Source organism: Bubalus bubalis, chromosome 8 (assembly GCF_019923935.1).
Source record: "Bubalus bubalis isolate 160015118507 breed Murrah chromosome 8, NDDB_SH_1, whole genome shotgun sequence".
Taxonomy (NCBI): domain Eukaryota; kingdom Metazoa; phylum Chordata; class Mammalia; order Artiodactyla; family Bovidae; genus Bubalus; species Bubalus bubalis.
Window position 1 is genome coordinate 42925088 of NC_059164.1, and position 16122 is coordinate 42941209.

General features: G+C 35.3%; 1 protein-coding gene across 10 annotated transcripts in view; it reads right to left on the reverse strand.

The window, feature by feature from the left end:
- Positions 1-16122, reverse strand: part of PHTF2 (putative homeodomain transcription factor 2) — a 161664-nt gene that overhangs the window by 82003 nt on the left and 63539 nt on the right. For 7 of the 10 annotated variants that reach the window (XM_044947151.2, XM_006049872.4, XM_044947153.1 and 4 more), the window contains exons 3-4: positions 5371-5427; positions 5039-5050 (exon numbers count right to left, since the gene is read on the reverse strand). In XM_044947151.2, the coding sequence (XP_044803086.1) occupies positions 5039-5050; positions 5371-5427 (69 nt within the window). The remainder of the gene's footprint in view (positions 1-5038; positions 5051-5370; positions 5428-16122) is intronic. The other 3 variants (XM_044947152.2, XM_006049873.4, XR_006553044.2) reach the window with 1 other exon arrangement.

Below are 16122 nucleotides of genomic sequence, written 5' to 3' on the forward strand. Positions count from 1 at the left end.
GTAGAGATCAAAATCGATGAAAAAAAAATATCAAAAAATAAATTATGTTTTATAACTTAAGACTAGGATGTTAAGAATTGGAGGAGCCCAGGCTAAACTCCTTGGAATCCAAGTGCTGAGAGATGACCTAGTGTTTCAAAGATTTGCTTATTGTTCCTTCAATTAACCAAGTAACTATAAAGTAAATCCTTTGTTTAGTCCTAATCTAAGTAATAACAACCCCTTAAGATAAAAATTTAATCAAGTAACATTTTTATCTGAAACAAAGAATAGGACATTTGAGCTCAAAATTAACTGAAATGTTTAAACCAAAAATGTATCCTGAAATCAAGATGCAATTAACCTCTGAACTCCTTCAAATAGTCTGTCTGTGTGAAGATGCAAACTACCCACAGATACAAAAACAAAGAAAGGGTCAGAGTTGAAGACACAGCCATGATCATCTTACATGTAGTCAATACTGATATTCATAGAGTCCATACCTGCAAGCTCACCTATATGGTAAAATTAATTTGTCCCTAAAATCAATATTTGCTGTGATCTTGCGGTCATTTGCAGACATACACACTGAGAGTGGCAAACAATTTGAGTCACTCAATGTTCACATTCCCAGCTGAGATCAGACAAGGCATCACTCTGCCTTCTTGTTTAGCTCTCTTGTTTCAGTTCCTTTTCACAATCTATTCAGCGTCAAATCTTTTGCTTTCTGTTGGTAATGTTGTGTTGAAATGGTCACTGAGATAGTGCTGACAGGTGATCTAGTGTCCCTAAGTGCATGAAGGCTGTGACGTGGCTCACTGAGAAGATGTGTTAGATAAGCTCTGTTCAGGCACGAGATGTGTCCTGTTAGTTCAGTGATAATGAATCAACACCATATATTAAATAAGATGTCATTTAAACAAGGTTTTATATTGATTAGCTGACAACTATTGTGACTAGGGGCTTGCAGGAACTTAATTTCTGTATTCCTCCTAAGAACAACAGTCAGTATTCACTAAATCAGCATTCACGGTGAGCTGAAAGAACATTAACTACTGCACATCACAAAAAACAACTATCTGTATGTCATTTCCCACTTTAATGTCATGACAGTGTCACTCATAGGCTGTAAATCACTCTCAATATTTTGCAAATTGGAAAGGTAAACTAGTAAAACATATTTAAACAAAAAATTCACTGATCAAACACTATTTAAATTCGGCATGAAGTTTATTATGCTATTTTACCTTCATCAGTGCCAATAAATTTGGAAACAATAACATATTTTCATTTACTTATATCTTTCATAAACTGCTTTTATAGCACTTTGAAAATAACCTTACTGCTAATGTTTATAACAAATCTGAAGCCTAATTTACTGCTGTATACCTAAACTTTACCTCAAGACTGTTTTAAGAACTTCAAGTCCTTATAAGAGAAACAGTAAAGTATTTTGATTTATGCAATTATGTTGTTTTCAACATGCTTATTCTACTTGGCCTTTTAAATATGTGATTAATTTCCTATTTTATATTTTATTAAAACATTTTGAACTATCATACACTGTAAAGTCATAGCATAATTTTGAGCTACATTGTGAAATCATAGCATTGTAAAGTCACAGCACAGTCGACAATACCCTTCAAGGTAGCCTATCAGTATTTAAAGGGTTTAAAAAAAAGGATATAGAAAATTATTATTGATAAATCTTCTAACATTAGTGACTTAATTCACAAAAACAAAAGATATTAGTACCAAGGTCATTTATAACATGTGATTCTAATTAAGTAGATATTTTAAGTCGGACAACTTTAAATTGGTTTTGAGTAAACTACACTTACACAAAACAGCATTAGCTTTCAGTACTAAAAAAAATTATGAGCCTTCAAGAAGTTTAAGTGAACAAACAAAAAATGAAAACTAACTTAGTTTTAGCAAGATTTTTTAAACTACTGGTTTAACTAGAAAGTAGAAATAAGTACTATGAATACAATTGCCAAGAATTCAAATAATATATTCTTTATTGAATATATATTATTGAAATATATACTAACCACAGTTTTACTTTCTGGAAATCCTATTTAGTTTCCCCCATCCCTTTAATGACTTGAAACAACATAGTTTGTTTTGTTGAAACTTTACAACTCTAGTGGGTACTAAAACAGGGAAATTCCATATTTACTTTTAAATTTGGGTCAAGGGGAACAGAAAACTATAGTTTTCAGTTATAATTTCTAAAATGTTTAAGAAAAAAATAACTTGCAATTTACAAGAGACTTTACACTTTAGCAGTATCAGCTAGGGTCTTTATATAAAAACAATTTTCAAGAAATATATTTTCATGGTTTCCTTTAATTGTTGCTCACTGCTTTGACAGATAATAAAAGAACTAATTATATAAAAGGACAAAGTCAATACATTTGTAATGGTATTCTCTAAACACAACAGGTACAGTGTTTTTGTTTTTCTAATCAAGTATCAACATTAATACACCGGTTACACAACTTCTTTACCTTCCATAGAATAAATACAAAATTATTTTACACTATAAATAGCTTGCTTCCAATAGAACGTTTAATAAGAATGGAATGTGCTTTGAGGCTTGTCAACAAATGCAGCCTTTTAATGCAAAATAACAAAAGTAAGTTTTAATTCTTCAGTTACTATTTCAAAGTATTATCTTTAAAAGGAAGACATATTTCAGAAACAAGTTATAAGTCTTAGCCTTCCCTAAGTTCATCCTGCCAGCACACCAAGTACCAACTCATATAATCCTCCCTTACTTTAGCCTCTATTTAGGCATTAAAATAGATCTATTAAAAATGAGGAGATTACATAAGTAAAATAGTAATTTGTCATGAGCACTTAAAGCTAAAAAACTGCACATAGACAGACAGATAGATTTGGGGTGGGGAGTTAATTTCAAAAACATCCAAGTGTGCCAACCGGTAACACAATCTCTTAAGGTAGTTAACATTTCTTGCCCAACAAGTTAAAGACTGTCAAAGAGCATCTTAAAGCATCTTAGTAGACCTCTCTGCTAATATTTTTGACTATTCCACCTCTTTGTGACATTCTCAGACTATTGTTTCATGATCTCTCATTTCTCTTTCCTCCTTCACTTACATCTCTCTTTTTTTTAATAAACCTATCTGTTAAATCTTGTTTCCCAATGTTCTGTTCTCAGCTTTTTTCTCTCATCATTCAATGTAAAAATCCACTGAGTCCTATGGCCGTATCTGTATAATGTGTACCACATATAATCTACATAACACCCAGGCACACAACTTAGCGACTGAACAACAAAAAACCACCCACACATAGGTAGCTCAGCTGGCAATGCAGGAGACCCCGGTTTGATTCCTGGACCGGGAAGATCCGCTGGAGAAGTGATAGGATACCCACTCCAGTATTCTTGGGCTTCCCTGGCGGTTCAGCTGGTAAAGAATCAATCTGAAATGCAGGAAACCTGGGTTTGATCCCTGGGTTGGGAAGATCCTCTGCAGAAGGGAAAGGCTACCCACTCTAGTATTCTGGCCTGAAGAATTCCAAGGACCATTCCATGGGGTCACAAAGGGTCAGACACAACTGAGACACTTTCACTTTCATACATATACACGTGGAGAATCTGCCTGCAATGTGAGAGATCCGGTTCGATCCCTGGGTCGGAAAGATTCCCTGAAGAAGGAAATGGCAACTCACTCCAGTATTCTGGCCTGGGGAATTCTATGAACAGACGACTTAGGTGGGCTACAGTCCGTGAGTTCACAAAGAGTTGGACACAACTGAACGACTTAACACACTGGTACATACGTATACATATATACAGACATACATACTTTATATACTGAGGACTCCCCAATCTCTCTGCCAAGAACCCTGAATACTTGTAAAACAGAATTATGTATCTGCTCCTTTTCTAATATTTCCCACCATACTTAGTGCTGCCTTAGTGAAGTTGTTGAAATAGAAATCTAACCAGGTAACCTTTTCTGCTTAAAATTCTTTCATGTCTCTTCTGTTGTTTTCTAGATTATGTCTAGACTCTTGGGTAAAGCAGTTAAGCCTCTTCAAGATCTGACTTCATTTTCCTTTCTTGTTTTTCTCCACATCACTCTAATTGCCTTCTTCCATACAACCTATTACCCATCAAGTTCCTTGAGGATTCTCAGTCAGTCATGCTCCTTCCTTCATGTTTATTTTCATAAGCTCTTCATTCTGTCTGGAATGTTTTCCTCATTCTCACTAATGTGTGTCAAACTCAACGCATGAGTCACTTCGTCTGTGAATCTTTCCTAACCTCACTAGCAGTGCTTCTCAAATTTGTACCCTAACAGAGAACTATACATCCTTCTCTCAACTGAATCTATCTCCTTTGTAATCATGTATCTCGTCTACATAATTATAGTATACTTTATCTTTTTTGTCCCCATGATTTAATCCTATATTCAAGACAGCAAGTGCTCACTGCAACTTTGTTGACTGTATTAACTCTGACAACAGTTCAAAGATTAAAACTGACAAATGGTAGAGTCTTGCTCTTTATTCTAGATAACTAAGTTTGTCTAAACACTAGATTTTTTTTTTGACAGATTTTTAAGCAAATATAGACACAGGTTTTCAATTTAATGTAAACTTTTTGTACAAAATATAAAGCAACTAAAGTATCATTCTCTGGGCCAATATTAAGTTTAGCTCGTGCAGGAAAACACTGATTAGTATCATCTATGCAAATGAAAAATATAAATCTTATTACTGAAAAGGTGTGACTGCTGAGAAACAAAACAAATTTAGTTAAAAAATAGTTTTCATGCTAGCAAGGTAGCCTATGAGAATATCTTATCACTGTAAATGATTACATGTTCAAGAAGAAATTGCGAACTATAGAAACATTTTAATTAATGTTTTATTTTCCTAAATTCTTTCCAAAAATGACCAACTTTTCAGCGACTCTGTTTGCGTCCAAGTCATTGTTAGTAGCACCAAAAAGCAGATCTCGATTAAGCAGAGCAACGTTTGCACAGTATCACTCAGGCGGGAAAAATCCTGAAACACTTACCAGTTTAATAAACTGTACAGAGCAATGACAGCATCAAAAGGGAGGAAAAGTAAACTAGAAGTATAAGGTGACAAGTGAAAGGGGAAAAAAGCTGACAAAAAATAATCATTAGAAATTAAATTAAAACAAAACAGAAAGATGCTAAAGATCCCAAAAAGAAAAATCAGAGGTGAAGACACATGAATATACCATCATAAAAGACTTTACTTTGTTATATAAAGGTGTGGACAGAATGAGTACTATTAATTTGTACCTTAAAAGGTCTGCAGAAAGATATTAAATTAACTATGGTTAATAATCAATTTATAGAATATACAAAATAAACTCATTACCTTGATTTCTCTTTGTTCAACAGATTTTTCCCATATTTGTTGATCATATGCTCCAATCTATAAAAATAAAATAAAAACACTACTACATTAAATGATCATTATTGGAGCCCATCCAACAAGTACAACTCTGTTGAATTACAAGCAACAAGTTGTCCATTCAACACAGATTAGACCCAGCTCTGTCTCATACTTCTGTACCAGTGCTGTATGGCAGTGGTTCTCAAAGAAAGTTTGTAGGACCAGCAGTTTTAGCACCATCTCAAAACTTGATAGAAATGCCAACTGTCTTCACCTCAGAATTACTGAATCAGAAATATGGATTTGATACTCAACAATCTGTTTTTAAAATCCCTCTAGATGATTTTGATACACTACTAAAGTTTATAAGCCTAGGGCAATGACCCTAGGGAATCTTTTATTTTAAACTAACATAATTGTTAAAGCCCTGGTACATTCAAGAAAAAACTTCCAAGTGACACACTCTTTATGGAGTTATTTTTAAAGAAAAAATATCAATATTATACAGAAGTAAAAATTGATAAGCAGGTAGACCACAATTATCCACTTAGATTAAGGTTTAAGTTGAAAAATAAAGTCAGAAAAGCAACTGAAGACACAGAGAAAGCATCAAGAAGTAGAATTCCTTGTAGCTTGTGCCTATTACTCTTACATGCTGGAAAGTTCTCTGAATATACCTTTATTTGGGCAGGATGAACAAACCATTCTTACTGTTCCTAACCAAGTTCTTTTCTCTTGCCTCCTATTATCTCCAATTTCCACTCAATTTCCTATATTCAAGAGGACATGAAATGGGTCAAAAGCCTATAGTTTAAAAGTTTTCATTATGAGCATTAATTGAAAATTAGAATTCTGAGAAATTAAAATTACTTCAGATAATTACAATTTAGAGACTGGAGACAGTGACCAGAGACAGGCAAAGACAGGAGTAAATTCAAGAAAGTATTTTCTGACTCACAAGATCTTTCTACCCACAAGTCCTCTTTTCTACCCATTCTTTTTAAAGTCTCATTTCAAGAAACAACAAATTGATAAGCTGATAATGTTTTAAAGATAGACATAAAGGAGGTTAAAAAATATTAAATCATTTTTTAAAGGTGTGACTTTTACAAAGACTTTTTAAAGATGTACATGCTTTTACACATTTTCTAGCAGAGAGAAAGAAATGCCCAGACATCCAGTCAGTACCTGGGGCTGTTCTGTAAGTACCTTTCATTTCTGTTATTCTCTCTTACATGTTAATCTTATTTATTCTAATTTCTCTGTTCCTTGAAATACTGTTCTTTTTCATCATTTTCCTGTGACTTCTTTCTTATTTTAAAAACCACTTTATGATATACTAATACCCTGCAAATTAAAATCCTTTAACATGTAGACCAAGTCACACATACTTAACCGACACTGCCATCAGTCTCTATAAAGCATGATTATTAAGTCCTAGGTAAGCAATAACTGAATGGTTAGTCCTAATGGTAGTGCTGAACTGAGATGACTAGCTTCCCCTTACTCTCTTAAATTCTGAATTCAATCAATCATCTTTCTTAAAATTATAAAGGTAAGTATCAGAATATAGATTCTATAGGAGTAATTCTGCTCTAACATGATAATTCAGAATGACTGGGCTAATTCAATCAACATTTGTTTTTTTAAAATATGTAACTATTTCAGTGCACTGCATACTCTTCAGTGAAACAATAACCAAAACCAATAAATAGGTTTTGTTGTTATTGTTTAGTAGCTAGTGAGTGCTGAAATCCGCTCAGTCGTGTCTGACTCTTTGCAACCCCATGGATTGTATGCAGCCTGCCAGGCTCCTCAATCCATAGAGTTCTCCAGGCAAGAATACTGGAGTGGATAGCCGTTCCCTTTTCCAGGGGATCTTCCCAACCCAAGGATCAAACCTAGGTCACCCACACTGCAGGTGGATTCTTTACCAGCTGAGCCACCAGGGAAACCCTAGTAGCTAAGTCACATAAAACTCTTTTGTACTATATATCATGACCCACCAGGCTCCTCTGCCCATGGGATTTCCCAGACACAGGTACCAATATGTTTAAAAATTATTTTGGCAGTATTTTGTTTACAGGTACAAAACAATGCACTAGGTTCTCTTTAAAAAGAACTGTGGTGGTTTTTGTTTTCTGTTTTTTAAAGTAATTAATTTATTGGCTGTGCCATGCAGCATAAGAGATCTTAGTTCCCTGACTAGGGATGGATGTTAGTTCCCTGCAATGGAAGCATGGAGTCTGACCATGCTTAACTTGATCACGAGGGGATCCAAGCATTTTTATTTCAAGATGACTCAAGAATATGGGCATGGGAATATATACCCCACAGTTCTAAAGTCAGGGAAAATAATGCATGTACAACAGACCAACTCAAAAAAGCATGCCAGTACAACCACAGTATGCTACTAAACAGCTTCAGATTTTAAAGGTGTAGAAAGTCTAATAAACCTTGCAGAAGCAGTGGTTAAAAGTGGAAAAGTTTTTTGAAGGCTGAAATTCTTGCAAACAGCAGAATGGTGATGCAGAATATTGCTATAAAAATATAAAAAAGAAAATGATGGCTTGTTTTACTGGGTAATCATCTTTTCTTCAAAGATTTCATGGATGAGAGGAGGCACAACTTTTGTTATAACAGAATACCTTGTTGGATCTTTTTTGTTGTTTTAAACCAGGTTTAAGTGTCATTTTCAATTACAAGCATTTAAATTTCTCTAAAGTGGAAACATCAGTTCTCTTTTGTTTAGTTTTCATTTTGTTTTGAAAATAATACCAGAGCAGACTCTTTAGTTACATAAACAGACTGCCTCATTTATTGAAGAAAACTACGAGATAGGAGCCTTTAAAGCTAACCACAGGTGTTTCAGGAGATGCTCAGGGTTCTGCTTAGTGATATATAACGCCATTAACAAACTACCCTTACATATGAATTCAGGCTTAATTGTCTTTGAAAACTGCATCCTGGGATATGTGTATAGGACCTCAGAAGCATCATGAAATCAGGGTGGTGGCAGGGCACTAAAAGGGACAAGAAAGGAATTCAGAAGGGAAGACTCCTTTCTGACCTAAAGCCTCACTTTATTCCACCCTGAAATCTGGCAAGATAGAAGATTGGAACACATGCGGCTGGGGTCAAGCTTTTCCCTTGAAAGAAACATAATCTACGGTCAATCGTAACAGACCAAAAAGAGAAGTGAAACAAACTGAAGAGAAGAACGAACTTCTCAAGACTTAAGGTCATAGATCAAGAATAATTTGCAGAGCTGTGTACAAAAAAAACAAAAAAACAAAAAAAAAAACTTGACAAGTTTTCCAAAGGTTACATGCTATTTCTAACTCATACATACTACACAGACTTGACTAAATCACCTAACCTTGATAGCTGTTTCTCTTGTGTATTTATTTCTTCTACAAAAAATTAAACGTCAAGGCCAAGTTCAAATACAGTTCTGTGAAAAATCAGGAAGACAATAACTACATTACATTTTAATACCATACAAAATATTAACAGAAGTTCAATAGTAACACATGTCTAACAGAGACAGCATTTTAATCAGATAATATGTTCTTTAACTGAGAAATATGTAATATTTTGGCCACTTTCAAATTTTAGCTACCTCCTAACTGCCTAACTGCTCTCCCCTGACCTACAAGATGCCTCCACTGTTTGGGTGTTTAGAAAAGCACCTAACTTTCTATAGGAACAAAAGGATATATAGGCAAATAATGTTTTATTGGTAGACAAATACCTACATAATTAATGTATGAGTAGTTCCATGATTTTGACCATATTCTCCATGTGATGTTGTGCTTTAAGGAGGGAAAAACATTGCTTCTATTGTATTATAAGAGAGGACACAAATTCTGATTAACATTTGATGTGCAGCCAACAGTTTTATACACGTTAAGAAAGTAACATTCATTCTCTGGTGCCTGGCTACAAAAAGCAAATTTTATTAATGCTCTGATTATTACTCCCACAAATGCCCCGAACACCTTAAGCCTCTGCTGCTAAGTCACTTCAGTCGTGTCCAACTCTGTGCGACCTCATAGACGGCAGCCCACCAGGCTCCCCTGTCCCCGGGATTCTCCAGGCAACAACACTGGAGTGGGTTGCCATTTCTTTCTCCAGTGCATGAAAGTGAAAAGTGAAAGTGTCCGACTCTTGGTGACCACATGGACTGCAGCCCACCAGGCTCCTCCATCCATGGGATTTTCCAGGCAAGAGTACTGGAGTGGGGTGCCATCGCCTTCTCCGCCTTAAGCCTCTAGTGTAATCTTATCCAACCAGAGCTAATCAGCAGTCAGCCTTTTTCACCAGGTCCCAGAAGACCAAACATTTTGCCCTCTATAGATGCATTCTGTATCTTCAACAACAGGTCTTTCAATCTTACATGGATCATTTACAATACTCCCCATAATGACAGCAAGCATAATTCTCAATTTTCTCCTCACAGGCTTTAATTCCTACTCAGAACATAACACTCCTGGAAGCACTTTTAATCAATTATTTCAACTGCATCTAAGCCATATGATGCAAATATTAAGATTGGTTTAAAAAAACAATTAAAAAATAAAGAAAATATTTGAGGGACCAGTGTCCTGAAAGTGGTTAAAAAAATAATTTTAAGGAAAAAAGGAGAAAAGAAATTGAGATATTATAATTTAGTAGTATCAAGCACACTAAAATTGAACTAACAGATGCTTTATGACATTCTGAAGATTTACTTATAAAAGGCAAATGGATGGAGCTAATTAACTACATTAAACATGCATATAAATATATAGAGAGAGCAGACATTTCAAAAAGATATATTAAAACCATTAATAGTATCTCTGGGAAGTACAGAAAAGAACAGCACTTTTACTTTCTGCTTTATATTCACTGATACTGTATCACTTTTTCTTCCTACAATGGATATGTGCTATTTTTATAAAGCAGGAGTCTAACACAGGTCTAGTGAACCACAAAGTAATTTGAATTGGTTATCTAAGAAACTAATACGTTTCTGTCAATGAATATTATCTTTGCAAGGAATCCTGTACCTCTTCTTGTAATCATTCTAGTTTTTATTTTTCTATATACTGAGACAAAATAGGGAAGAGAAATAGAGGGGTGGGACAAGGAGAGGGAGAGGTGGGAGGGACAGTCAGGGATGGACGGGAATGAGAGGAAAGAATTGGTAGGTAAAGAAAAAGACTGTCTTTGTCCAGGTGTCTGCCATTTGGCTCTGGCTTCTCCAGAAAAGAAATTATAATGAAAATGAAGGTATCGAGAATACAAATACTAAAAACTAGGTAATTAAATGGTGAAGTAGGAAATATGTACCAGTTATGATTCCAGAAAAGAAATACCTCTGAAAAACAATTTGAAAAGCTACTCTTGGGTGATCTGATTACTACTTAGGTCATCACATTCACAAGAACAGTGGATCCGATATCAGGAGGCTAAAGAGAAGGTGTTGTTTCAAAAATGTAGTTACTAACAGTTAATTACATGAAGTGCTTAAATAAAAGATTTAGAGTTCACAAATAAATATAAGTAGGGCAAATGGAGGCCCAGATTTGCACACATACTTTAAACACTCAGCTCTTTCATTAATGAATGGGCATTCCATAATACTATGTTAGAGCCTTAATTTTTCCTACTACTTTCATGCTCAGTTTCATTTTTTTACAATCTCATTTCAGAAACTCTGGAAAGTAGGCTATTAATTCTCACAAACACCAAATTAGGTTTAAAAAGGTGGGACTTCTTGGTGGTCCAGTGGCTCTGACTCTATGCTCCCAAAGCAAAGGGCCTGGGTTCAGGCCCTGGTCGAGGAACTGGATCCCAAATGCTACAACTAAAAGATCCCACATGCCACAATAAAAAAAAAATAATAATAATAAGTAAATATTTTAAAAGGTAACACAGAGCCCAATCCTCTCCAAGCTTGGCCTCATTCACAAACATCAAAGGCCAATCACGTGCCAGGACAAATGAAGCCGGCCTTTGTCAGCAAGAGTGTCTGTTAAGAGCACAAGACGAGAGGCTAAAGAATCTTGAGATAACTGATTTCCAGTACAACTCACAATAATTAGTTTTTATCTTTGAGTCTTTTTATAAAAATGAAAGTTATCAATCAGAATATATCCTTTGTTATATTTATAAGTTTTGGTTTCTTAATCCTATGTTCCTGCACTGACTTAGTTGATCAGCTCTTAATGTTTGCTGACAGGAGTTAGAAGAGACCCTGGACTCTGCAAGAGAACTGGTTTTTCATCCTGCCTCCACCATGACTAGTCTTATGGTCCTTGGCAAGTTTCTCGACCTCTGAGATTCTTTAAAATGGGGGAAACGGAACATATTTCACAGAACTGGAATATAAAATGACTGTGTCTGGTATACTGTCAGTGCTCTGTGAAGGTTAGTTCTTTCCTTTCTTGGCAAATCTCAATCTCTCCAGGCCTCAAATACCTCATTTTTAAACTGATGAAGTTAATTATATTTAAATTAAATCAGGACAACTTTTTTAAAGTTTTAATTGGAGGATAACTGCTTTACAATGTTGTGTTGGTTTCTGCCATACAACAACGTAAGACAGCTGTAAGTATACACATATTCCCTCCCTCTGGAGCCTCCCTCCCACTCTCCCCCAACAACTCACCCCTCTAGGTTGTATGACAACATTTAGACTCACTAATGATAATTCAGATGACCAGAGATAGTTTTTTTTATGTACCAGTATGGGAAGAGAAAAGACTCAGTGCTACTATGGAAAAAAGTAGAAATAAAAGGATAGCTGGAAATGTAGAGGCAGAAGGTACTAAGAAAAAAAGCAAATGACGGTGTAAAGTTAAGTGTCCTTTCCTTAATAACCAAGATAAAATTTTTCTAGAATTACATACAGTTTATTAGTGAAACCAGAACTGTCAACACCCAAAATCTCATTTACCCAGACAACTAAACTACATGGCTTCCACTCTCACGATGATCTGTCTACAAGTATGATAAGAAACATGAGACAGAGTGGTGCATTGAGCAAACCAACAGAAGTGAAGTTACTGAACAAAACAGTAGATCTCAGAAAACTGATCACCAGTGAAAGAAAATTTACATCTATAATAAAAAAAATTATGTTGTCATGGTAGACATTCTGAAATCATATGGTACTTCTGTTCATATTACTAAAAAATCCTAAAGAAACAATTAGGGTCATTTAAAATCATTAGGATTATTAGCTTCCAGATAAATCTCTCCCCAGAATTAGTGGAAACTAATTCTTTTGACCTTTTTAAACTTTAAAATTTAATTTTATAACCATTTTTAATTGAAGTATAGTTAATTTGCAATCTTGTGTTACTTTCAGGTATACAAAAAAGTGATCCAGTTAGTATATAGTACGTATATACACACACACATATTCTTTTTTTTTTTAATTTTATTTTATTTTTAAACTTAACATAACTGTATTAGATTTGCCAAATATCAAAATGAATCCGCCACAGTTATACATGTGTTCCCCATCCTGAACCCTCCTCCCTCCTCCCTCCCCATTCCATCCTTCTGGGTCGTCCCAGTGCACCAGCCCCAAGCATCCAGTATCGTGCATCGAACCTGGACTGGCAACTCATTTCATACACGATATTTTACATGTTTCAATGCCATTCTCCCAAATCACACACATATTCTTTTAAAAGTTCTTTTCCATTATATGTTATCACAAGATATTGAATATAATTCCCTGTGCTATACAGTAAGTCCTCGTTGTTTGTCTATTTTATGTAGAGTAGTATGTATATGGCAGCCCACTAGGCTCCTGTCCCTGGGATTCTCCAGGCAAGAACACTGGAGTGGGTTGCCATTTCCTTCTCCAGTGCATGAAAGTGAAAAGTGAAAGTGAAGTCGCTCAGTCGTGTCCGACTCTTAGCGACCCCATGGACTGCAGCCTACCAGGCTCCTCTGTCCATGGGATTTCCCAGGCAAGAGTACTGGAGTGGAGTGCCATTGCCTTCTCCCTCTAACCTGCTATGTATCTTCAATAGCAAATTCCCATTACGTCTCCAATTATATGCTCTCTTATCCTATTCTCTTGCTTTTTCACAATGTCTTATTTTAATCAACATACTGTCCAATGTTTCTGATTGTCCATTACATACATACAGACACATACATACAGACACACTCCTATAATTGTCAGTCACTCAGGTAACTTTAATGATGAGGATCAAATGAAGAAGTTAAATCATTTCATTACACAATATAAACTATGAGTGCTGATAATGTCAGAAAAAAACGTGTGGCATAAAGACACGGCATGAGTTAGCAACTCCTTTGCATGTGTAACAACTACCAAATTACAAACTTTTTAACTCTTCTGAATCAGTTTTAGAACTCTAAAATCATGAGACGCCAAGTCATAGTGTTGAAGTGTCAGCAGCTCAGTCATGTCTGACTCTTTGAGACCCCACAGACTGGAGCCGGCCAGCTCCTCTGTACATGGGATTCTCCAGGCAAGAATAATGGAGTGAGTATCCCTTTTCCTTCACCAGGGGATCTTCCCAACCCACGGACTGAACCCGGGTCTCCCACACTGCAGGCAGATTCTTTACTGTCTGAGCCATGAGGGAAGCCCAAGCCAAATCATGGAAGCCTTTTAATCCAGTAATTAAAATACCGCCCTATAATTCTATTTTGGGAGGCAAGAGAAGGACCTAAAATGGGTAAGCATTCAAAGAAGGATAGGATTTCTCCCACTCTCTGAAAGTAGAGCACTCCTATGAAACTGTTTATAGGCCAAAATGGCTTAAAATGAAAAATGAAGACTCAATTATCTTAGGACACATCTTGCTACTAGAGGCACAAAATAAATTGAGATAAAGCACAGATGCTCACAGGCACAGTTCAAAGCAGTGGCAGCTGGGATGCTTCACGTTGTTCCTGGGGAAGGAGTTTGGCGGTGCATTCTTGCTGCTTGGGGTGTGTGCGGCCCCTTGAACAGCTCACTCACTGCAAAACAAACGCTGGATGCTATTTTCACTTTTCTCCTTTTTTCATAAAAGTGAAAACACGCTGGATTTTTTGGGGAGGGTGGATAGCAACAAACCCAATTTGGCCTTTTATAAAAGCAAGTGGTGTACATCACACTTTCAACAAGTGGGGGATACCTGTATCCTAATTGGGGAAAGAAGTTTAAATCATAGAATAAATAGGAATAATCATAAGCAAAGAGGTTTCCTGGCAATCTCTGCTTCAACTGTCATTTATTTCTTTTGCTATCAATTACTACCAGAATCATATTATACCAAAAGTCTTACTACAGAAAGCAAAGCTGCTTAAGTAGAAGGCAAAGTAAAAAATAAAACTTCCTTTTTTTTAAAGAGTAAAAAGTCTTTTTAGATGGAGAATAGAACTTTAAAGGAAGAAAACAGATTTATGAAATTTAACACGCTTTAAATTACAACATATCTACCCAGCCTCTGGCATTTGGATTAAAATATCAAAGTTTGAAAACACATCCTCATCTACAGATATTAAAATCTGGCTAATTAGCAAAGATTCCATTCATTATTAATATAACAGCTAAGGCCATTTCACGTCTTCCCACAGATTCTGCTAGGTTATACATCATCTAAAACTACTCCCTTACCTGGATTAACCCTAAGAATAGTGTATTACAGGCCACATACATATTATCAAATCATGAATCATGACCAAGTTTCTATTGCCTAAGAAAAGCCAGTTAATGATATAGTAAAACACTGATTCAAGTTTAGAAAAAAAGTCTTGAAGGGTATTCTTTAATTCAATAAAGACAGATGATCATGGTAGAATGTGCTTCTAAGACATTATAAATCCAAAGAAAAAATACTCAGCGTTCATTATAATTCAAATGAAGTAATGAAGTCAGGACTTCAGAATGAAGTAAGGACTATCATCTTACACATCACTGAGAGTTGGTCTGAAAATGAGCAGTATTTGTGAGACAAAAGGTATAACAGGAAACTTACTGGATATGGGGGCATGGGAAAGAGGTAATATGACAATTTCTGGCTTAAGTACCTTCAACTGTATAGGTATCATTAACCACGGCACGGAATTAAAAAAAAAAAAAAAAAAAACCCACAGGTTTGAGAAAAGCTGTTGGAGCTCTAGGACAGCTAGGAATTATGTCTGAGATCAGAGAGTTGAAAAGGTAAGAAAAAAAAATTAGAACTCAGAAGCTTAAACTAGGTGTTTTGACATTATGTGGTCAATTTGATAATCTAGGGGAATAGAATACCTTAGTGAGATCAAGAACAAAATATTAAGAAGGGTAAATATTCAACTGGAGAGAAGTATCAAAGTAAAGTTATTAAGAAGGACAAATATTCAACTGGAGGGAAGAATTATCGAAATCAAGTAAGGAGACTTAGAAAAATTAGGTAGGTAGGAAGAGACTGTGTATTTATATATAATAATTAAAGCATTATATTTACATATATAATGGGAGTATAATATACATATTAATATACTATAATAAATGGCAACCAGGAGTTTTAAGAAAGAAGATAAAGACAGCTAAAAATATTGAAACATTTTGAAGTTATTAGATAAACATATTCACGTCAAATAATCTTGATCACATTTAAATAGAGGCCAAGTCAGTAGCTGAAATATGGAAGCTGGCAGTTTAGGAAATAAGGAATGATGAAGGTAAGAAATAACCAGTCGGGGAGACAATACAGAATCAACCAGAATGAGTTA